This window comes from Triturus cristatus, chromosome 3_1 (genome assembly GCF_964204655.1).
Source record: "Triturus cristatus chromosome 3_1, aTriCri1.1, whole genome shotgun sequence".
Taxonomy (NCBI): domain Eukaryota; kingdom Metazoa; phylum Chordata; class Amphibia; order Caudata; family Salamandridae; genus Triturus; species Triturus cristatus.
The window spans coordinates 665,826,945-665,851,061 of NC_140583.1; the positions used below are offsets into that span (position 1 = coordinate 665,826,945).

Here is a 24,117-nt window from a genome sequence, read left to right on the forward strand (position 1 = left end):
GTCAGGCCACCTGTGTATTTGAAGGGAGACCACATCTCCCCTTACCAGTAAGGGACATCCTACTTTCCTCAGCGGTCATCCTAAATGCTGGATATGACTCGAAATCTGGCAGAAAGTGTGACCCAGAGTGCTCTTACTGTTCCCTGGTTGCGATACATGACGTTTCCCTTATTGGGTCATTAGGGAGACCTTGTCAGAGAGATCAACATGCTCCTTGGGAGGGTCAAACACAGGGATGAAGAGAAAATAAATCAAATCTGGAACAGTGGACTGAGACAGACAAGAAAGTCATTGAATCATAAGCGGGGGGGCTCAGAACACACTCTAAGTCTATATTGGATACAATGGAACTGCTGCTGTCTGTCCAAAACGCCTAATAATCTCTTTAATGTCCATGAATTAAAAGGTGTACTACTGGTGGCAAACGGTTACAAGGTGCTTGGGCTTACCTTTGGAATTCTGTCCACTTGGACATTAAGGACTCTCTTGATTTGAATGCTCTTATGAAGAGGCTGATGAAGCATTTGTTCAGCAGAGTTTGATTCAGTTTCCTCTATTTTAGGCACATGTGGGGGGTTTGTGGAGAACCACAGCCCTTCTCAAGAGGGCATATGCAGCTTTTTTCTCCTTGCATGATTATGTCAGGTGTCTTTCAGGTGGCGCCAACTGGACTCCTGCAGCTTCATATGCTACACCGCGCCTGGAAAAGCTGTGGTTTGCATTTAGTGCTAGTGTCAGACACAGCAGCGCGGTTAGATGAGCACTACTGCCCACAGGCACCACCACTACTGCAAAGGTCAGCACAGAGAGCAGATCACAAGACGGATCCTTGCACAGTGTCCCAGCAAAGAATCCCCATGAGCCTCCCAGCCTGCAGCACTGCCTCCTGTGGTCTGGCACAGGACTGGGTTTACTTTTACCCCAGAAGTCATGCACTTACTTCATGCCCAACAAAACAGCAGACTGCTCAGGATCCAGGTTTAGATTAATTTAAAAAACATTCATTCTGAATTGAGCGTTCTTGTGTACAGAAGAGAATGACAAAGAGATATGCATCGATCTACCCTATACTTGATGTACTCGTCTCCAGCAAGCTCTGCCCGTGCTGTCCTGCCCTGGAGTGTCTTTTCTTCCCGTTTAACTTCCAGTTTGCCCCCTCAGAATGTTGTGACCTGTGTCAGAGGGCGGGGTGTCTATCGCATCTAACTCATGACACTGGTGGTAAGCACTGGGTTATATTGAGCTCTGGTGGAGGATGTTACTAAAAAACAAGTGTTTCTCTTGTGGTGTACACAGGGAAGGGGGTGTGCATAGTTGTTGATGGGCACCGAGGAGACCTTGGCTGGCCTCTGGTGGTGTACATTGAGCTAGATGCTGTTGGCCTGTGGTAGCTTGCATCAAGATGGTGAGCTAGGTCACTAGTGGTGTACACTCAAGGAAGCGAGGCGAGTATCTGAGTCATATACTAGGTGGGGTATGCTCTATGTACACTTTGGAGGTGATGTGTCTCTCTGTGGTGTGCTCTGGGTAGATGGGACATACCTCTTTCTTGGAATACTTTGTAAGGTGACGCTGGTCTTTGGAGAACTCTGGGTAGGTGAGACGTGTCCCTTGGAGATATTGTGTGAGCTGAGGTCCTTCTCTGATAGTGTACTCTGCAGGCCTCATGGGCCCTTTCCAGCCGCGGTCGGTAGTAGGAGTAACTGCAGGGCGGTGACGTGGGGAGGGGGAGGGGCAGGGTGGGGGGTAGTAAACTATGGATTACGGTGGTTTACAGGTAAATTAACATATAAATTAATAAAACGAATTTCGTTGCGTGCACTGCATCGCATTTGGGGATGCAGTGCACGCAACGAAATTCGTTTTATTAATTTATATGTTAACTTACCTGGAAACCTCCGTAATCCATATTTTACTACCCCCCACCCTGCCCCTCCCCCTCCCCACGTCACTGCCCTGCAGTTACTCCTACTACCGACCGCGGCTGGCCCTTTCCCATTTCATGACCATTCTTTGCTGATGATTATATCGTTATAAGGGAACTCTGATCCTTTCTGGGATGTTCCCTTCTGTGCCGTTACATACCGCCTTCCTAGACTTCTCCTGTAACTGTTTTTATAATCTACGGCCTCTCTGCTCTACCCTGGTTCCATTCTCAGAGGCCTCCGCTTAATCGCCACATCTCACTACTATCTACCACCACCCTAGACCCTCCTCTCCCTTTTTCTGTACACCGCACGCTCCTTCGGAAACCGCTCTCCTATCCCACACTTATATCACACCTTCTCTCCCTTCTCTGCCTTCAGGTAAACCTTGCCTGCTGCTTCACTAAAATTCTAGTCGCCAGTACCTTATACCTCCATACTACCAGCTATATCCATATTGTACCAGGAGGCTAAATCTCTTGGAGCCTCATCTTTAATCCCATATGACCCCATTCTACCGTCCTCGTAAAACGTCCTGTGCCACTCACCATGCTCCCCTCTGTTCCACCTTTGCATGCTATCTACCTGCATCCTACTGCTTCATACCATGTGCCCCTTGATTTAAAAAGGGCAGCTGGAATTATGCATCAACGGAAGACCAAATTATGCAGCAGGGCTGACTAAATTATGTGACAAAAAAGGGAAATGGCTTAATGTGGCTTAAAGGAATCGCTAAACTGGCTTAATGGCAGTGCCTAATGGACAGTGACTTAATGCAAGCTACGGAGCAGAACTCTGGGGGCAAAGCAATGTTGAAGATCTTGCACCGCCAGGGAATCCCTTTATAAGATCAGTACTGAGGCTGCCACAGAGCACTCCTCTGCTACCCCTGCTCCTAGATACGGGCATGCAGCCAATAAGGGAGCGTGCTAGTTTGAAACCCATCCTATTTTGGGTCAGAGCATGGTCTACCAAAGAATTAACTCGCTTTATAATAGTCCTGTGCGATGTCATCAGCAGACCTCAAGCTCTAAAAATTCCTAGGGTTGGGAGAATTTTGGTCTAACCCAGCTTGCATTCCTGCCAACGCCTCTCTTATAGTAAAGAAGAGCTTTTGGCATCAAGCCCAGGCAAAAACAGTGAACTCCTCCTGTGCGGTGAGTTTAACAGCTTCCTTGAAAAAAAAAAGTTTGGCTATAAATTTGAGGAACTTTTAGATTACTTGCAAAACCTGCTTTCCAGGAAATTGTACATGCAACTCAGTCAGTGAACTTTTCCTTTAACATCTTTTATGAATAGCTGACTTGGTGCAAAGTCAGGTTATGGTCAATGGTGGCCGGCACAGGTAAGCACGGTGGGGCGGGGCAGGGTGTGGTGGTGGGGAAAGTCGACAGACAGAGGAAAGAATATTATTTATTTATTTATTTATTTAATTAAACCTATTCTGTCACCTGTCGACTTCCCCACCTCCCACCTCGGCCCGCTTCGCCCTGACGCACCACGCTTACCTGTCCCGGCCGCCGCTGATCATGGTACATGCCCCGTATGCAATGATAATTAGGAAAGTGTTGAGAATATACTTTTCTTTTGCCCTGCGTACAGGCAGAAGCGATTAAAATGGATCAAACCACTTTGCTTAGTACTGGGGTTTAGACACCACTGGAAAACACAGAAGATCTTTAAAACAGACACCAGCACACCAACCAAATGGTGGAGTATTATGTGTCCAGATACCTCCAAGCAGCTTGGTTCAGAAGATTAAAAAAACTTAGCACCGGCTAGCAAACTGCACTTTTTGCACCTCTCCATGCGCTAAACTTGCACGGGTCACTTCCTCCAATCGTTTGCCAGTTTTTGGGTGCTATTGTACCCTAAAATTGGTGGATCTTTTATTATAAAATCGAATGTGATTGTTTTATTGAAAAGCTTTATAATTTGTATGTTTTAATGCTGCTGCATGTTTTTTAAACTCATTGTGTGTTGTTGATTAATGTAATCAATATGGTCTGACAGATGTAAATACTTAGTGTAGCACATGCTGTGGCAGCGGTATTTCACTATTTGTCATTTTAACACATTCATACTGACTGGGCAAAAGTGTCATCTATTTGGTGCTAGTCTTAGACCTGAATACAGGAAACCGCAACTGAGAAGTGATCAGTTAGCCTTTGCAAATCGTCTGTAAGGTTGTGGAACCATGTGACATTCGATCCATTTGAGCTACATACATTTTGTAATGTCGACGTCTGCCGGGTATGTAGCAGATGGAGGATTATGTGATTATGTGGCGAGTGCGGCAAGTCCATTATTATGCAGAAAACGCAGCGGCCATAGAATAACATCATTCAAATGCCCTTTAAGTTACACCCCACGCACTCTTCATATCCAGAGCTGGGGCAATGCATGCCTTGAGGAGGCGCCACAAGGGACAGGGGGCAAATGAGGTGGGGTAAAAGTAACAAAACACCAAGGGGAGAAGCAGGGGCAGCAAGAGGGTGGGGTTGTGTTAGGAATTCCCGATGGAATCCACGAAATGAGATGCTATGCCAGCCGGACTACGCTAAATGCGTGAGAATTAACCACAACCACGAGAGGATGACAACCTGAAAGAATGGAAGGGGGGTGGGGGCGATGGCGGGACGAGGAAGCCACGGAAGAGGAGAGAAAGGGAGAAGGGAGTCGAACAAGGGAGTGCTTCAGGGAAAGAGGGAGGACTGGAAGGTAGAGAGAAAAGAATTGGAACTGTATTGAGAGTAGGGAGAGGGGAGGGAAGGACAACGAGGGGTTTCGGGGAGAGGGTTAAATGAGGCAACCGTGGGGGCATGATGGGGGCAGATGCCAAGAGAGCTCGGAGAAGGGGAGGAGGAAGGAAGGAGGTCCGGAGATAGGGAATTCGGAGGGAGAGATATAGAGAGGTGGGAGGAGAATATATAAAGGCGCGTGAGAGCAGCCTGCAGACGGACCTCAGTGACTGAGCCACACCGTACCCTCAGTGCACGGCAAGCGCGGCCAGAACTCACTCACTCAGGACTCTGCAGCGGTGTAGTGGACGGGCTGAGGAGGGAGCTTCACCTGCCGGCGTGCAGGACCTGCGGTGGCTGTCAGCAGGAGCAGAGCCCGGGAGAGGGAGTGCGCGGCACAGACCGAGGCCACAGACCACAGGGAGTCCGTGCACTTCAGCGTCAGCCTGCTCCGGGCTCCCCGGGCTGAGTTCACTGCGCGCCAGGAGCTGCCCCTGGGACCAGGCAGAAGCCGAGCTCAGAAGTGCCGAGACCACAGACCGCAGGGAGTGGGCACCCTCGCTGCCAGGACAGAGCAGAGCCTGCGAGGCTGCAACGGGAGCCGAGCCGCCCCGAGAGGTATGCTCCTCGCAGTCACAGACCCCGTGTCTGGAGCACCACAGACCGCAGAGTAGAACGTAAGAGACCGAGGACCACAGTAAAGTAGACCGTGCCACAGACCACGCACAAATCGAAGTAAACAGACCGCCCGCTGCTCAGGATACCACAGACCACACGGATCAGTGTGCCACACACCACGGATCAGACTCCCACGTGAAACCGGGGTCGGAGAACTGACCATCACACACAGGGTAACTACCGCCGGCCATCAGAATAGCGTCACAGACTGCCAACTATTTCCAGACGGCAGCAGAAGACCAAAGCACCACAGTCCGGCGAACAGCCCCTCACAGACCGCTCGTCCCAGAGGTGAGTGTATTACTGGTCATACGTTCAGTGAGAGGCCAACAAACCTGCAGTATATGTTGGACGTGTTTTCTTCCAGTAATTGATGTTTTTGTGAATATGTAGCGCTGTCTGAAACCGTGTTTTAGCGCTATCACAACACAAACCACACGTGACACAGTATTTTACTGGTATCATACATCAAGCGAAATGTTCCAGTGCTTCCGAAATCTGAATGTGCAGTTTTCCCCGGAGTCTCCGCAACGTTTTCAGAGCTCAATCAGTGAGCTTGTTATAGAGCGACACTCACTCACTTGAACACTCAATCACATGAGCACTTACTCACCAATTTGGCTGCAGACTGACTCCCTGACCTGTGATCTGCGGATCGGATCAGAAAGGAGCTCTCGGTGTGTTCAGCCGTGTCATGTTGTGTCTGTGCGCTATAATTTGCTTTATTACAGGGTTCACCTGTCGTGAATGAGAGCTTCAGTGGAGCCTCCTCGGCGCCGGAGCTGTGATGTGGGACCCGGGGAAGCACACATGGGGACAGTGTGACGCTGTGCCTTCAGGAGCAGCCGACGTGCTAATAATGCGAGATAAACACGAACTGGAAGCACAACTCAATTCAGACTCAGGTGGCAGTGTGAGCGAGTCCGTACTCAGGGGACAGTTTGGGCAGTTTGGAGTCAGGTGCCACCATAGCCAGTCCGGGCTCAGGTGATAGTCTGGGTAATCCGGACTCAGGTGCCACTATAGCAATGTGGACTCAGGTGGCAGTCTGGGTAATCTGGACTCAGGTGGCAGTCTGGGTAATCTGGACTCAGGTGGCAGTCCGGGTAATCTGGACTCAGGTGGCAGTCTGGGTAATCTGGACTCCGGAGGCAGTCCAGGTAATCTGGACTCAGGTGGCAATCTGGGTAATCCGAACTCAAGTGGCAGTATGAGTGAGTTCGGTGCCAGTCTGTGTAATCAGGACTCAGGTGGCAGTCTGAGTAAATCGGACTCAAATGGCAGTCTGGGTAATCTGGACTCTGGTGGCAGTCTGGGTAATTCAGACTAGGGTGGCAGTCTGGGTAATCTGGACTCGGATGGCAGTCTGGGTAATTCAGACTCGGGTGGCAGTCTGGGTAATCCGGACTCAGGTGGCAGTCTGGGTAATCTGGACTCAGGTGGCAGTCTGGGTAATTCAGACTCGGGTGGCAGTCTGGGTAATCCGGACTCAGGTGGCAGTCTGGGTAATCTGGACTCGGGTGGCAGTCTGGGTAATCTGGACTCAGGTGGCAATCTGGGTAATCCGAACTCAAGTGGCAGTATGAGTGAGTTCGGTGCCAGTCTGTGTAATCAGGACTCAGGTGGCAGTCTGAGTAAATCGGACTCAAATGGCAGTCTGGGTAATCTGGACTCTGGTGGCAGTCTGGGTAATTCAGACTAGGGTGGCAGTCTGGGTAATCTGGACTCGGATGGCAGTCTGGGTAATTCAGACTCGGGTGGCAGTCTGGGTAATCCGGACTCAGGTGGCAGTCTGGGTAATCTGGACTCAGGTGGCAGTCTGGGTAATTCAGACTCGGGTGGCAGTCTGGGTAATCCGGACTCAGGTGGCAGTCTGGGTAATCTGGACTCGGGTGGCAGTCCGGGTAAACCGGAATCAGGTGGCAGTCTGGGTAATCTGGTTTTGGGTGGCAGTCTGGGTAATCTGGACTCAGGTGGCAGTCTGAGTAATCTGGACTCAGGTGGTAGTCTGGGTAATTCAGACTCGGGTGGCAGTCTGGGTAATCTGGACTCAGGTGGCAGTCTGGGTAATTCGGACTCGGGTGACAGTCTTGGTAAACCGGAATCAGGTGGCAGTCAGGGTAATCTGTACTCAGGTGGCAGTCTGGGTAATCTGGACGCAGGTGGCAGTCTGGGTAATTTTGAGTCTGGGGGCAGTGTGACTTAGTCTGGACTCGGGTGGGTAATCTGGACTGAGGTGGCAGTCTAAGTAATTCAGATTTAGGCAACAGTCTGGGTTATCCTGACTCGGTGGCAGTATGAGTGAGTCCGGACTCAGGTGCCAGTCTGGGTAATCTGTACTCAGGTGTCGGTCTGGGTAATCCAGACACAGGTGGCAGTCTGGGTAATCGGGAGTTGGTGGCAGTGTGAGTGAGTCTGGGCTCAGGATGTAATCAGGGTAATTCCGACTCAGGGGCCAGTCTGGGAAATTTGGACTCAGGTGGCAGTCTGGGTAATCTAGATTGAGGTGACTGTCTGTGTAATTCAGACTCAGGTGGCAGTCTGGGTATTCTGGACTCGGGTGGCAGTCTGGGCAATTCAGACTCGGGTGGCAGTCTGGGTAATCCAGACTCAGGTGGCAGTCTGGTTAATTCACACTCAGGTGGCAGTCTGGGTAATCCGGACTCAGGTGGCAGTCTGGGTAATCTGGACTCGAGTGGCAGTCCAGGTAAATTGGAATCAGGTGGCAGTCTGGTTAATCTGGACTCGGGTCGCAGTCTGGGTAATTCAGACTCGGGTGGCAGTCTGGGTAAACCGGAATCAGGTGGCAGTCTGGGTAATCTGTACTCAGGTGGCAGTCTGAGTAATCTGGACACAGGTGGCAGTCTGGGTAATCTTGAGTCTGGACTCAGGTGGGTAATCTGGACTGAGGTGGCAGTCTAGGTAATTCAGATTCAGAGGACAATCTGGGTAATCCTGACTCGGTGGCAGTATGAGTGAGTCCGGACTCAGGTGCCAGTCTGGGTAATCTGTATTCAGGTGTCGGTCTGGGTAATCCGGACACAGGTGGCAGTCTGGGTAAACCGGAGTTGGTGGCAATGTGAGTGAGTCTGGGCTCAGGATGTAATCAGGGTCATCCGGACTGAGGTGGCAGTCTGGGTAATTCAGACTCAGGTGCCAGTCTGGGAACTCTGTACTCATGTGGCAGTCTGGGTAATCTAGATAGAGGTGACCGTCTGGGTGATCCAGACTCAGGTGGCAGTCTGGGTAATCCTGACTCGATGGCAGTACGAGTGAGTCCGGACTCAGGTGCCAGTCTGGGTAATCCGGACTCAGATATCAGTCTGGGTAATCTGAACTCAGGGGTCAATCTGGGTAATCCGGACTCAGGCGACAGTTTGGGTAATCCGAATTGAAGCTGCAGTTTGAGCAATCCGAATTGAGGTTCCATTCTGAATCAATCCGGAACCAGGTAGCAGTCTGGGTAATATAGACCCGTTTACGGTCTGCTTTAATATGGATTGAAGTGATGCTCTGGGCAATCCGGACTCGGGTGGCAGTCTAGTTAATCTGGACTCAAGTGAGTCTGTTAATCTGGATTGAAATGACGGTGTGTGTTATCCGAACATAGATGCTAGTCTGGGTCTTCCAGATTCAGGTGTTAGCCTATGTGTTAATCTGGGTAATTCGAACTCGGGTGGCAGTGCTTGTTATTCTGGATTGAGTGGTCAGTCTGGGTTGATTCGGCTAGAATGGATGGTGTGGGTTTTAAAAGCTCAATTGTCCACCTGGGGACGTCGGCGTTAGTCTGGGTTATTCCCCGTTGAGGTGCCTGTGAGTTGAATAGACTTGAGTGTGGAAGGGGTCTGTGGCTGCAGGCTTCACAGGAACCGAGGAAAAGCGTGAAAGTGAGGTCGGGGCCGGCCTCACGTGCAGAAACTGCCTTCTCTGGATTGACTCCCTCTACCCTCCCCCGGACTCTGGTTCCCATTTCCCGGTGCCCCAACCAGCGCAGGCGGCCGTCTCAGGGACCACGGTGCATCAGGTGCTGCGCCGTGTTTCAGTCAATGTCTGCCGTCAGCCAGCACAGGGTTCGCGCTGACTCTGACGCTGGTGCTGGAAGGAGCCCGACACAGGCACCCGGCTGCTGATCCGTGCCTCGGCAGCGGCTGTGTCAGCCCACCTCCGGAGGGATGTACATGTGAAGAGAATCCCACCCCCTGCACAACCACCTCTTTTTAGGGATCCCGGCCTCCCGACCCCTCTCGACTAGTTTTGTTCACCTTGTTGGATCCACACCTGTTCACATGGCAAGGAGCCAATCGAGTGTCAGACCTCCTGAACCACTGTCTCACCGGCGTCAGACACCTGGGCCAATGCCCCTCCTCATCTCCCTAGTGTCAGACTTCTGTCTCTCCGTCTCAGACAGACATCTTGGGCATCTCACCAGTGGCAGACTCCCTTGGCACGGATCTATCCTGGTTCTTGGACATCTGTCTCTCAGTTGTCAGACCTCTTGAACCCCTATCTCACTTGTGTGACAGACTCCCTTGGCCCAGGTCTATCCTGGTTCTTGGACATCTGTCTCTCAGGTGTCAGACCTCTTGAACCCCTATCTCACTAGTGTGACAGACTCCCTTGGCCCAGGTCAATCCTGGTTCTTGGACATCTGTCTCTCAGGTGTCAGACATCTTGAACCCATATCTCACTAGTGTGACAGACTCCCTTGGACCAGGTCAATCCTGGTTCTTGGACATCTGTCTCTCAGTTGTCAGACCTCTTGAACCCATATCTCACTAGTGTGACAGACTCCCTTGGCCCAGGTCTATCCTGGTTCTTGGACATCTGTCTCTCAGGTGTCAAACCTCTTGAACCCCTATCTCACTAGTGTGACAGACTCCCTTGGCCCAGGTCAATCCTGGTTCTTGGACATCTGTCTCTCAGTTGTCAGACCTCTTGAACCCATATCTCACTAGTGTGACGGACTCCCTTGGCCCAGGTCAATCCTGGTTCTTGGACATCTGTCTCTTAGTTGTCAGACCTCTTGAACCCATATCTCACTAGTGTGACAGACTCCCTTGGCCCAGGTCAATCCTGGTTCTTGGACATCTGTCTCTCAGTTGTCAGACCTCTTGAACCCATATCTCACTAGTGTGACAGACTCCCTTGGCCCAGGTCAATCCTGGTTCTTGGACATCTGTCTCTCAGGTGTCAGACCTCTTGAACCCATATCTCACTAGTGTGACAGACTCCCTTGGCCCAGGCCTATCATGATGCCTCAGCAATACCACAGGAGCTGCCCTGGAGAACTCGTCATGCATGAACATCAGCAATGTCCCAATGAGGTCTGCATCAGACAGGTTTTAAAAATGAATCTGAGACATTACTAGTGATACAGGTAATTAAGCACATACACAATCACTGACACTTATTCATTTCTAAAACATATCTGAAGCATGGGTCATTGGAAGATTGTTAATGCTGATATAATGAAATCGTGGGCATCTGTCTGTCAGGTGTCAGAAGCACTGAACCCGTGTCTCACTAATGTCAGTCTCCCTGGCCCATGTCTCCCCAGGTCTCTTGGAGAGACGCCTCCGAGGCCTCAGACCCCTGAACCCATGCCTCACTAGTCTCAGGTCCAGTGCCCTGCCTCTTCGAGGCCTCATTTAATGGGCCCCCGTGCCCAAGTCTCTGCCGTGTAAGACCTCTCCCCTCCCCCCTCCCCCCCCACGCCACCTCTCTTCAGTGTCAGCCACATGGACCCCTGCCTCTCATTTCTTTTTCTGCTCCTGACTTTCAACCCTCGGTCACTGGAGCGCCGTGGGTGAGATGGCGAGCCGGCTGTGAGGAGGTGCCCGGAGGATGCCCGAGGGATCAGGTGGGTGCCGCGCTCATCTCTGCTGTGTTTGTCTGTAGCTGCTGCATCCTTCGGTGTCCGCGGCATGGACCACCCACGCCATCCCGTTCTGTCAGTGCGCTTCCCGCCAAATCACAGTACGCTGTCCTCTAGTCTCCCACTGCCTCAGCCCCCTCCCTTTCCAAGTGCCTTAACCCCCTCACCCCACGGTGTCTCTGCCCCCCTGTCTCCAAGTGCCTCAACCCCTTCACCTCACGGTGCCTCTGCCCCCCACTAAGCGCCCCAATCACCTCACCCCACGGCCCTCGGTGTTTCTGCCCCCCTCTGTCCTAGTGCCTCAATCCCCTCACCCCACGGTGTCTCTCCCCCCTCTCCGAGTGCCTCAATCCCCTCACCGTGTTTCTGCCCCCTCTCTCAAGTGCCTCAGCCCACTCACCACACGGTGTCTCTGCCCCCCTCTCGCCCAGTGCCTCAGCCCCCTCACCACACGGTGTCTCTACCCCCCTCTCGCCCAGTGCCTCTGCTCACTCACCACTCCGTGCCTCTGTCTTCTCTCTTTCATAGTGGCCCGGCCCCCCTTACCCCATTGAGTTGCACTCTCAGGCCTCTGTGCCTTCATTCTCCCATTGTCTCTGCCTCTCCCTTTTGCATGCTCTCTGCCTCTCCGGCCCCCTGTCCCCCTAATTCTCCCAATTCCTCTCACCCTCTCAGTGCCTCTGTCTCTCACTCTGCCCGTGCCTCTGTTTCTTGCTCTCTCGGTGTCTCCCCCCCATTCTCTCATATGTTTCTCAATTTCTAAGCTCCTATTTTTCTCACTCTCAAGTACTCTGTCTCTCACTCGCCCATGTTCTCTGTCTCTGTCTCTCGGGTCCTCTGTCCCCACATTTTCTCATTACCCCTGTCACTCACTCTCTCGGGTCCTCTGTCTCTCACTCTCTCAGGGCCCCTATCTCTCACTCTTACCGGTCCTCTCTTTCTCACTTTCTAGAATCCCCTGTCTCTTACTATTTCGAGTCCCCTGTCTCTCACAGGGCCCCTGTCTCTCACTCTCCAGAGTCCCCTGTCTCTCTTTCTCTCTCACTCACACACACACACACACAGTGTCCCCTGTTACCCACTCTCTCGAGTCCCCGTGTGTTTCTCCGTCTCTCACTCTCTTGGGTCCTCTGTCTCTCACTCACTCGGGTCTTCCGTCTCTCACCCTATTGGGTCCTCTGTGTGTCACAGGGCCCCTATCTCTCACTCTCCCAGGGCTCCTCTCTCTCTCTCTTTCGGGTCCTCTCTTTCTCACTTTCTAGAGTCCCCTGTCTCTTACTATTTCGAGTCCCTTGTCTCTCACAGGGCCCCTGTCTCTCACTCTCCCGAGTCCCCTGTCTCTCTTTCTCTCTCTCTCTCACACACACAGTGTCCCCTGTCTCCCACTCTCTCGAGTCCCCTGTCTCTCACTATCTCGGGTCTTCAGTCTCTCACTCTCTCGGGTCTTCCGTCTCTCACCCTATTGGGTCCTCTGTGTCTCACAGGGCCCCTATCTCTCACTCTCTCAGGGCTCCTGTCTCTCTCTCTCTCTCTCTCTCTCTCTCTCTCACTCTCTCTCTCTCACACACACACACACAGTGTCCCCTGACTCTCACTCTCTCGAGTCCCCTGTCCCCTGTCTCTCACTCTCTCGAGTCCCCTGTCTCCCACTCTCTCGGGTCCTCTGTCTTTCACAGGGCCTCTGTCTCTCACTCTCTGAAGGCTCCTGTCTCTCACTATCTCGGGTCCTCTGTCGCTCACTCTCTCGGGTCTTCCGTCTCTCACCCTATTGGGTCCTCTGTCTCTCACAGGGCCCCTATCTCTCACTCTCCCAGTGCTCCTGTCTCTCTCTCTCTCTCTCGCTCTCTCTCTCTCACACACACACACACACTGTCCCCTGTCTCTCACTCTCTCGGGTCCTCCGTCTCTCACTCTGTTGGGTCCTCTGTCTCTCACAGGGCCCCTGTCTCTCACTCTCCCAGGGCTCCTGTCTCTCTCTTGCGCTCTCTCTCTCTCACTCTCTCTCTCTCTCACACACACACTGTCCCCTGTCTCTCACTCTCTCGAGTCTCCCTTCTCCCACTCTCTCGGGTCCTCCGTCTGTCACTCTCTTGGGTCCTCTGTCTCTCACAGGGCCCCTGTCTCTCACTCTCCGAGGGCTCCTGTCTCTCACTATCTCGGGTCCTCCGTCTCTCACTCTCTTGGGTTATCCGTCTCTCACTCTCTTGGGTCCTCTGTCTCTCACAGGGCCCCTGTCTCTCAGTCTCCGAGGGCTCCTGTCTCTCACTCTTTCGAGTCCCCTGTCTCTCACTCTCTCAGGTGCTCCGTCTCTCACTCTCTCGTGTCCTCTGTCTCTCCCAGGACACCTGACTCTCACTCTCCTAGGGCCCATGCCTCTCACTCTCGCGAGTCCTCCCTCTCTCATTCTCTCAGTGCCTCTGTTCCTTCACTCCTTTTACTCTGTCCCCTCACGGTATCTGTCACTTCCCGTCTCTGCTCCGCTCTCACTGCCGCTGTTAAGTTCACAGATTAACCACGAGTGTGTTGCAGATGTGTGCCCGGACACCTGGCCCAATGCCATCCCCTGGCACCCCGGGCACAATGCCAGGAGGTCCACCGTCATCGGCCACGGCGTCACTCTCAGGTTGGAGTCCTCGGCCACCTTCCAGTCTCTGCTCATCGAGGACGGAGGTAAGGGTGGCACTAGGGGGCACGAGCATTGGCTAATGGGCATTTGTGCATAACCGGACACGGCGAACGCTGGGGAAAGGGGGTCAGTGTACCGTGGAGGGCAGTGCATGGAAGAAACTGGGACAGAGCATGGCACCAGCGCTGAAGGCTTTGTGTGAAGAAGCTAGGGGATGGCATAGGGGAGTGGCGCATGCCAGCGCGCATAAGGAGGTGGCAGTGCATGTCTGGGTGTGAAGGGCGGAGTACTGGAGACAGGCGGTCCAAGTAGGAATGAGTAACCCACTTAAGGTAAAGTGTCCCCAGCAATAATTTACAAGGTACCAAAAGGGTTAGAACGGTAAAACTGGCCCTTGTCCTCTATCCCATGCATACACTGAGCAGACGGTGCTTAATTTAAGCCGGTGGATTCCAGTGCTCGGCACCAGCACTTAGTTGCCAACAGTGGTCTTGTAAGAGTCTGCCACATGGTTGCGCTGTCTATCTAATTTAAAGATGAGCACAACAACAGTTGTTTATTAATTCAATATACATGAAAAATTACTACTGACTGCCACCCAAGCCCAAGCTTTGGGGGCCTGGAATAGGCTGAATGGTCACACTTGTCGGAGTGTGACGAATAGCGAATAGTAATTGTGTTGGTACTGCCATTGGCAGCACTGGAAGGGGCAATGTGTGGTGCAAGGTGCAATGGCCTCTTGACAAGAGCCCTGGCACCTATTTACTTTTTTTTTTTTACAAATTAAGCTCTGGAGGATAAGTTAGTTTGATGAAGTGGCAAAGACTTGGTGGGGATTTGCAAAGGCAAGGGCCATCGCTGTGTTGTTAAATGTCAACTTGAAGAGTGGGCTGGTTCAGCTAAGGCAGGCAGATGGGGTTTTAGTGGGTTTCTGGATGTCAGCCAGTGGGTTATTGGTGGCAGGTTTTCTTGAGTAGCGTAACCCTTCTTTTTGGGTTACTCCTCACATACCTCATCCTCTCCTTGCACCTCTCTGGCCCTGGAAAGTGGGAGATTTTAGAAAAAGAACAGAGATTGTTTTTCTCCCATTGACTTCTATCGAGGCCTAAATCGGGTCTGTTGTCTTGTATGGGACTTGAAAGTGTGCTGGTACAGGATCGGATATCAGAAATGCAGATACATGTTTTTTCCCTTACCTGTCAGGAGCACAGAGAAAGCGCTATGGCAGGCAGAGAGTGTGTGCAAAAATATTGTGCACTGGCCTGCAGGAGCAGGTTACTGGCAGTGAATACTACGAGTCCCACTAGACCAGTCCCGGCTGAAGCCCTCTGAGGATGCGAGCTTTTGAATGAAGGAATCAGGAGGCGGGGGACTAGCCTTGAAATCCGTCGTCTCCCGCCTGAGTCGGGAGGGTTGGCATGTTTGCAGGTGAGTCTCCCAATCACTCTGCAGTGTAGTATCCATATCCCAGGGCAGGGCAACAGCAAATTGCCAGAAGAGGTCTTTCGGTCACTAATGCCAAGCAAGAGTGCACGCCAAGTCCACTTTGTTGGTCTCGCAGCATTTTCATGTCAAGAACCGAACCCATCCCTTGTCAGACAACACGTGACGTAACTCATCGAGTGATGCAGTAGAAGAGGAGGAGCTTCAGACTTCTACATATTTTAACCAGTCTTTCACCGAGAGGCAGAGAATAAAGACAGGAAAGAGAGAAAGAAGGAGGAAGAGAAAGATAGGAAACCAGTGGTAAAGGCAGTAAGCAAGGATTAAACAAGCATTGGCATAGCCAATAGGTCTCGCTTTTGGGACCTTCAAAGTATTTAGTTATGCAGCACAATATCCTTGGTGCAACCACATCCACTGTTGCGTGGCTAAACACTTATAAGGTCCCAAAGGTGAGACCTATTGGCTATGCCAATGCTTGGTGTGATTGTGTGTGTGGTTGTGTGTGTGTGTGTGTGGTTGTGTGTGGTTGTGTGTGTGTGTGTGGTTGTGTGTGTGTGTGTGGTTGTGTGTGTGTGTGTGGGTGTGCGTGGTTGTGTGTGTGGATGCAGTTGTGGGTGGGGTGCGGGTGCGGGTGTGGTTGTGTGTGTGGTTGTGTGTGTGTGGTTGTGGGTGTGTGGTTATGTGTGTATGTGGTTGTGTGGTTGTGTGTGGGTGGTTGTGTGTGTGGTTGTGTGTGAATGTGGTTGTGTGTGTGTGGTTGTGGTTGTGTGTGTGGTTGTGTGTGTGTGGTTGTGGGTGTGGTTGTGGGTGTGGTTGTGTGTGTGTGTGGTTGTTTGTGTGGTTGTGGTTGTGTGTGTGGTTGTGTGTGTGGTTGTGGGTGTGGTTGTGGTTGTGTGTGTTGTTGTGTGTGTGGTTGTGTGTGTGTGGTTGTGTGGTTGTTATGTGTGTGGTTGTGTGTGTGTGTGTGGTTGTGTGTGTGTGTGGTTGTGTGTGTGTGGTTGTGTGTGGTTGTGTGTGTGGTTGTGCGTGTGGTTGTGGTTGTGTGTGTGGTTGTGGTTGGGTGTGTGGTTGTGGTTGTGTGTGTGACAGTAATACTAAAAGCATCTCAAAATAAAGGAACACAAACATCAAGTTTTTGGAAAGAGAAAGCACGTTGTAAGTCAAACGGGTGCAGCAAAGCATTGACACAACAACAAAACAAGATCACTTAGCAAAGACTGAGTGCTGATAATGGATACACACAGCCCATCATCTTAACAGTTCGATTGCAGCCAATGTGCACTCAAACCTGCCCCCTCCTTGTGAGTTGCACCCCATATTTCATGAGTTGTAACTGCTGTACCCACCATAGCGCTTTGAGATCTAAAGCGCGACATAGGTTTAATCGATTAACCAGTCGCCAACATGCTGTGCTTTTAAAGAGAATGTGCCAAAAGTTTCCAGCTTCCTCATCATGTCCTCATGAAAGCACCAACGAAAGGACTCCCTGAGTGGTGCAACGGACATAAAGTAGCCGCTGCGATCAGAAATAAACACTGTGAACGTTGTCCAGTTTCACAGTAACATTTCCTTGATGTTCTTTAAGTCACAAAACAGTAATACTAAAAGCATCTCAAAATCAAACAGGCGCAGCAAAGCATTAACACAACAACATATTAACACAACAACATGTTCTATGATGTTTGATGTTCTTTGAACGAGAACATCAAAGGGGCGCCGCGAAAGTGATCGCGGGCGAAAGTGAAAGTGATCGCGGGCGCTTAATGAGCATGACGAGGTTTGCCATATGGTGCCTCTGCTCCTAAGCACGCGCCCGCACACATGCACTGTAGCTCTAGGCTGGCCATGGTAGCACTTTTTTGAGCCCTCACAAAAAGTCTCGCCAGACCAGCGCATGCGCTGGGTCAGGCGAGACCTAAAAAACGGGCTTGCAAGTGAGATAAAGTGACAGAAAGTTTAGAGTGGGGTGACAAACAGGCTCAAGATTTAAAAGTTTTGGCATTTTGCAATCCCAGCATTCAGCGAAGGTCTCCTAACACCCCTGCCCCCTTTTTTCCTTTTCAAATGAAGTGATGGACTCTGAATTCTAAAATAGATTAGTGTATGCCAACCGACATATGGTATTTTACACAAGTGAAGAGAGCAACGGATGGACTTGGGGCGTGGCTACCACAGGTGCAGTTGAACGAGGGCCCTGAGCCCTAGGGGCGAATTGAACTCTGTCAATTGCTGTTTTTTCCTTTCCCAACAGCAATCAAAGGAGACATTTTCCTCGCTTGCGCCAAGGCCCATGGCATGCTTGCTCCACCACTGGGATTGCACGTTTTAGTCTAAGTTTGTGCAGTGCGTTGTTTCAGAAACTATGGACCCTCTATGCAGCAGGCAGAAGCAATCGGTTCAGTGGCAATCCTTGAACTAAACCACGGCATACCGTGGACAAAGGGAGGCGGCAGAAATGGATACTTGGAACACTCCTGGACACCCCAAAGAGCCGCCCTGGAAGGGCACACCCAGTGCAGAGCAAAATCACGCAGTTCTCTTTCCCCAGTTGTGCATCTCTAACAATCAACAATGTTGCTTTGTTTGATGATGTCGCCTGGGGTTTTGAGAACAATTGTGACATCATTCACTAAACGAACCCCCCTAACTGAGTTCGACAAAAGTATGGAGGCATTAACAGGGGTGGTATCTCAGGGGCAGGCAGGGCTCCTTTACAGCTGCCGCGACCCATGCAGGTAAGAGCGGTGGGGCGGTGGGGCCGGCTGGGGGGATATTTCGGACGAGGACGAGGGAAAATTAAATAATGAATTTCCCCTCATCATTGTCCGTCGAAATCCCCCTCCCACCCGGCCCCGCCGCTCTTATCTGCCCTGGCCGGGCTGCTTGACAGTGCCCGCTTTAGGGCTAGCTATGTGATCGGTGCCGCTGCACTGAAAAATCAGCTCGGGGGCGGACGGGAGGTGATTTTTTTCCAAATATCCGATTGGGTTAAAACAGCTGCTGCAAAGTTCCTTGTGTGCCCAGTAATTTCCAGGCAATAATAAACATGCCTGCTGGAGATGGCTGAGTTTTATCTACTTGCAGTTTTGATTCATTATAAAGTGACACACAGGGTTAATGTGCCTGCTGCACATGTAACTTTCACACCAAGAATGATATATTTTTTAGATAACTCAGTGTATTAGTGTTTTTTCCCAGCGATCCTTTTGTTAGCAAAGACAACCCCAACCAATGAGTTAAGTTTTAAATCCAGAGTTTGTGCTTCTCCAGACCAAGCACTCTTATGACATGTGACTTCTACACCTTGAAGTCCTCATTGTGTTATGTAATATTTCCTCTACTTTGAGTTACACACTTGTATGATTCATTGTCTCTGTGATAATGTATGTGTGATGTAAAGTTCTTGGATGCTATACATTGGTATGATTAGCGCAATAAAAATGTAAATACATGCGAGAGAGTGACTATGGAGAGAGAGGCACCATTGGAGGGTGGCAGTGAGAGGATCTTTGGAGAAGAAGGTCACTGGGGCTGGGGGACGACAACAAAGATTATCGCACCAGGCCCCACAATGGCTAAAGCCGGCCATGCTCTTTTAATATAGTGGTGCTCCAAGTTTCCTTGTTGGTTGGAGGGTGTCTGGGTGCATGCTCTGGCAGGCAGGTCTGTGTCTCGGAGTTCTGTGTGCCGCCCATATTACTAATGGGGTTGACAGTGTACCTTTTGGATGCTCTGGCAGTGGACTGTGTGGTATACTGGTGCTGTGTTGCCTTGTGTTTCAACCCCCTGTCTCTGTTCCAGGGGCCCTCATTTTTGCAGAATCCCAGAAGTCCCTCACCCTGCGGACACAGTACCTCCTCATTCGAAATGGGGGCGCTCTGCACATTGGCTCTGCGAGGTGCCCCTACCGATCGAACGCCACCATCTCCTTGTACGGGCGTGCAGCAGAGCGAAGCGAGGTGCCCGACTTTGGCCTCAAGTTTCTGGGAGTCGATGCTGGTGGCATCCTGGAGCTCCATGGAGAGAAGAGTCTGTCCTGGACATTGCTGGACAGGACACTCCATGCTGGAGGTTTACCCCACGGGGCCTACCGGTGGGAGAAGCGCTGGGGCAGCCGCGGGCTCAACATGCGTGTTATAGATGGGGAGACGGGCCAGGTGCTGGCAGCAGAGCGCTTTGATACCCACCTGTCAGAAGATGAAGGCCAGAGGCTCAAGGCCTTCCTGGCCAGGCAGAGTGTGGGCAGAGTGGTGGCTGTGGCAGTAGGAGACTCAGCAGCTAAGAGCCTGAGCCTGGACACACGGCATTTCCTCAGGGATACTCTAAGAAGCAAAGACATCATTCACCTGGGCTACAGGTAAGAGGACAGCTGAGGGCTCTTCTCTCAGACAGCATTGCTCAATGTTTCTCTCCCTGTCTCTTTCCCTGCCAGTCACAATCTACATTACACATTTCCCTAAACCCTCCTTTCCATGTCCCTCATCTCCATCTCTTCCCCTTCCTTCCAGTCCTCTGTGTCTACTTTAAATGGGATGAAAATGATGGAAGAAGTGGTTGAGTGGGTTAGTAAACGGGGCATGTCTTCAAAGGCATGACTAAGAATCGTTTATAAAAGCAAGGACTAGAGCCCTCTGGTTGATAAACTTCTGAATAAACATTCCTTTTTGCAGAGAGAATATTATCCCTTCGCAAATAGGAGCATATGTATTACTAGTCAGTTTTGCATTGGCGTGGACGAGACAGATACAGTTAGTCAGAGTTTGGCAAAGCAGGAGAAACGCCGTAGAGAGGCGATGCTCCCACCCTACCAAACTCTTACTCCCTCTGCTCTGCTTAGAGCTGGCCGAAGCACTGGGTGCCCAATGGCGAGACGCCAGAGGGCTCTGCCATTTTAAATCTCTGACTTGGCAGCACTCCTGATACAGCGTCATTAGATCATAGTGAGGCCGCCGCCATATTTAGGGAAGGGCAACTGTCACTAGAATTCTCTGTCTGGCGCTCGCCACGTGAGGCATTGTGGTTTGGGAAATCGCTCAATGGCCCCCACATGCAGGGAAAAACTCCTTGCACAATGGAGTCATTAATATTGACACTTCTCATGAATAACTCCCACTCTGGGAGTTTATTCTTCAAAAATAAAAAGCTTTACAAGATGGTTATCAACCTGGCACCCGCTTGGCAAAGCTTCCCTGTATCCACCCATGGCAATAGGAGCAACCTGTCAGACCACTCACTATATTCTAAAAAAAAACTAGATTCTCCAAAAGGTCTTGGTTGGAGGTATTTTTTTTTTAGGTCAGTAAGACCTATTTTTACATTGTGTTTCAAAATATAGATCTTGTGTGTCATTGTAGCTGTCTAAGAGTCCTATTGTGATCAGTTCTTTAGAATATACATAAAGTGGTCTTTGGCTATACTCAGAGCAGTATTTCCCTCTTACATCACGCTAATGGCTGTTGGTGTATCATTCCACCTTTGATACTGTGCATGAATTGTAATACACGCGGGACTATTTTACATCTCAAGAGTACACTGAATCATCATACATTAAACTTTTTATCTCATGCTTTCAATGTATACATATATATTTTTTGATTTAATTGTTTTTCAGCAGTACGCTATTTTAATGTTCTAGTCAGGACGCATGTGCTTGTTTTCCCAGTCTGTTGTCCACTTTGTTCTTTCCCGTCTGTGTCTTTCTAATTGAAGTTCCATTTAAGTTTATTTCCAAATGGTTTTTGCCATGTATGAATTTGCCCGTCTTCTCCATTTGTCTCATATCCATTCGTCTTGATCCTCTGTTTGTACGTAAAAAAGATTTGCCAAAGCCAACAGGTCTGCCTTTAATGAGCTACCACAAGCAAATACAGGTATGCACAGATGCTGTTTCCATCCATCTGGTTGCATTGGGAACACTTCTTTACATCCTCCATCTGGTACAAAATGCTGCAGCTTGGCTTTTCATAGGCATGTCTAGAGGGTATAAGATTATTCAGCTACTAAATTCCCTGTACTGGCTCACCATCTACTCGAGAATAGCCCATAGTGCACTCACTATTTTCCACAAAATAGTGCACCACCACAGCCCTCAATTCCTGACTTCCAAGCTTCATCTCTATCGTCTTAACAAAGCCTAAGGTTTGGCAATGCAGTTTCCGCTAGTAGTTCCCTTCACCAGAACAGTCACCTTTGGAGACAGAGCTTCTCTTTTGAGCCCGGTAAACTGTGGAATTCTCTCCTCACTTCTATTGGTTCCAACCCTTCACTTATTAAGTTCAGGAAAGCCATCAAAACCTGGCTGATTTAACCTTGTCCTTTTTCTCTTTAGTTGTAGGTAATCTTCTCAGCATCTGAGATAGTTTGTGGTTTACATTTAACAAACCATGTTAGCGCATTAAATCAGACCTTTTGGCTTTGCAAATGCTTGTTTATGCTGTGGAATCTAGTGTCATAGCCACTAGAGGGCGCAGGTGTTTGCACTGATGTTCAAAGAAGTCACAGAAGTGGAGTCTGCCCCTCCCGGCCCGGCAGCAGAAGATATTCAGAGATTTCTGTCTTCAATTACAGCCCCAGGAAAGCGAATGCACTTATGGCTGAAGCTAACTTTCTATTACAGTTATAGTCCCACTAAATGTTGGACTGATTAACTTTCTGCTAATATTCCCAGGGCTGCAGATGTAATAGTACCTACAGGATCAGCGTTCCCATACTAATATCATTACTGCAAATCAGTTCATACACTTTGTGAAAAAGCCGTGCATTGCACCTCGGGAATCCACTGAAGAGCCTGTGCCGAGCCTGTAGAAGAGCCCGCACAGAGGATCACAGCTGTTCAGACATGCCATGCTCCTGCTGCAGACCTTATCACAGGAGGGCTGGAGTGTCAGGGCCCTTTCCCTGGTGGTTTCACCGTGCTGGGCAATATTCCCTGTTAACTGGTCCCTTCCTTCAAGGTTAGTGTAAATGTTTGACTGATAACATTTTGATGCACACATCTGTGCTTGAAAGGCCATCTCTCCCACTCCACAGAATCACCTTGAATGTCCTTAAAGCGCGTGATCTCTTCAAAACCTGTGACTGCTTCTTTCACATGCAAAGCCATGAAGGCCGGCAGAAGGCCTCATGTCCGGTGTGACGACTTCATCCAGGTCTGATTTTCTGTTAACAGTGGTTTACGGTATGGAGCTTGTAGTTTTCGTTTTTTACATTATAGTTGGTAGAAGGCTTAGGCTGTGAGTTCTCTCTATCCACACTGTCAACTTTCACCTCCACCCCCGCTTACCATCATCCTTTCTGCTCCCCCCCCCCCCCCCCCCACGGTTTGTCCATATATCACGGTTCACAAACTCTTTTTTGCACTTAGACCACTGATCCAAATGTATACACTGCCATGTTGGAACAGGGTGCACTGTAGTTACCATGGTTGCCACTACTCACCCACCTCTTCCCAAATAAACTGTGTGTCTCTTTGCCTCCGTCTCTCCTGACCTTTTGCCCCATCCACCGCCTCTGCCGGTAGAGGTGGGCGACCCAGTGATGGCTCGAGCCCTGATGCCTGGCTCTGGCTCAGTTCAAGGTCTTCTTGGACCCTCGAGCTAAAAACGAGCCAAGCCTACATGTGGCTTCTTCTTGCCTCCCACTCTATAATGTGATGCACTCGAGACAGAAAAAGAGATGCTCACCTAGTGGCTTACTTGCACAATGGGAAACTAGAACACCTGGGATCAATCCCTGCATCCCCGCGTGACCAAATTATGTGATTCTAGGCGAATATTTTATTTCACGAGCCCGCTTTTTCTTTATGTTTACATAAAAGAGCAAAGTCAAATATGCGTGTTCAAGATGTGTGCTATACAAAAGTCTCTTGTGGTTTTTCTTTGCATTTATTAAAGAAATACATTTGCTTAATTCTGAAGAAACTTTATCATAGTTTATAAGGTGTTTCTTGTAAGATTTACGTGCCAAACATTTTCAGGGCTCAGCTCGTACGTGGGCTCTTTGAGCCAAGCCAGACCATTGACTCTGCTGGCCCTGTTAGTTTGTTGGCTTGTCCTTTTATGTACCTATTCTATGCACTTGTGTTGCTCTGTCACATGTCCTTATCTCTCCCTCTGTCACCCTGTGTCCTATTCACCCATGCCATGGTGTTCCATCATTGTCTCTCCTCCTTGCCCACGCCTGAGCCCCATCAGCTCTCACCCACAAAGCTCCACCCTCTCTCCTCCTCCTCCCCACCACTTTGTCTCATTTACACACTCGGTTCTGTGCTCTGTCTCATCTCTCATTTGTTTCAGTTCTGCCCGTGTCCTTTTAGCTCCCTCAAAGGGCTCCATGCCTTGCTCCTGTTACCCCCGGCCCCTGCATGAGTCTTATTTGGTCCTGCTCTTTGTTGTGCTCTAACCCCATTTCCCTTTCCCCCCACTGCTACGACACCTCTACTCATTATTGACAGTCTGACGTCTCTTTTGGGCAGTAAGATTTGCTGCAATACATCACACTATGTATTATTGTGCTATTATTTGGTCAGGTCTGCAGAATACATTTTACCTGGAAATGGAGGGGTCCAGGAGTTCACCAGTGCCCTACACCATCCCCTCTTTGTTAAGTTTTCTGCACCATCAACAGGGCCACTGGAATTGTGTGATTATAAAGCCACAGTGTGTTCCTGAATAATTATGTATGTGCCACACGTACCACATAATAAATCATCTGCTGAAAAATGTGCAGATTTTAGCAAAAAAATGTGTTGCTCAAATGGATCAAATGTTTTCAAAATCCATTGCCACGCTTACAGGGCACTCCAAAGGGGACAAATCCGGATACCTA

General features: G+C 50.2%; 2 protein-coding genes across 4 annotated transcripts in view; both read left to right on the forward strand.

Annotated features, from left to right (window-relative positions):
- The window catches only part of LOC146860776 (cell surface hyaluronidase-like), a 665,184-nt gene that overhangs the window by 160,587 nt on the left and 480,480 nt on the right, over positions 1-24,117 (forward strand). For all 3 annotated transcript variants that reach the window (XR_014978861.1, XM_085644718.1, XM_085644719.1), the window contains exons 4-5: positions 13,749-13,889; positions 19,093-19,648. Coding sequence is in view for 2 of the 3 variants with exons in the window: in XM_085644718.1 (XP_085500844.1) it covers positions 13,749-13,889; positions 19,093-19,648 (697 nt within the window). In the remaining variant the exon portion in view is untranslated. The remainder of the gene's footprint in view (positions 1-13,748; positions 13,890-19,092; positions 19,649-24,117) is intronic.
- Positions 5,499-24,117, forward strand: part of CEMIP (cell migration inducing hyaluronidase 1) — a 908,751-nt gene continuing 890,132 nt past the window's right edge. Inside the window, exon 1 of the mRNA XM_085644720.1 lies at positions 5,499-5,635. The gene's annotated coding sequence lies outside the window, so the exon portion shown is untranslated. The remainder of the gene's footprint in view (positions 5,636-24,117) is intronic.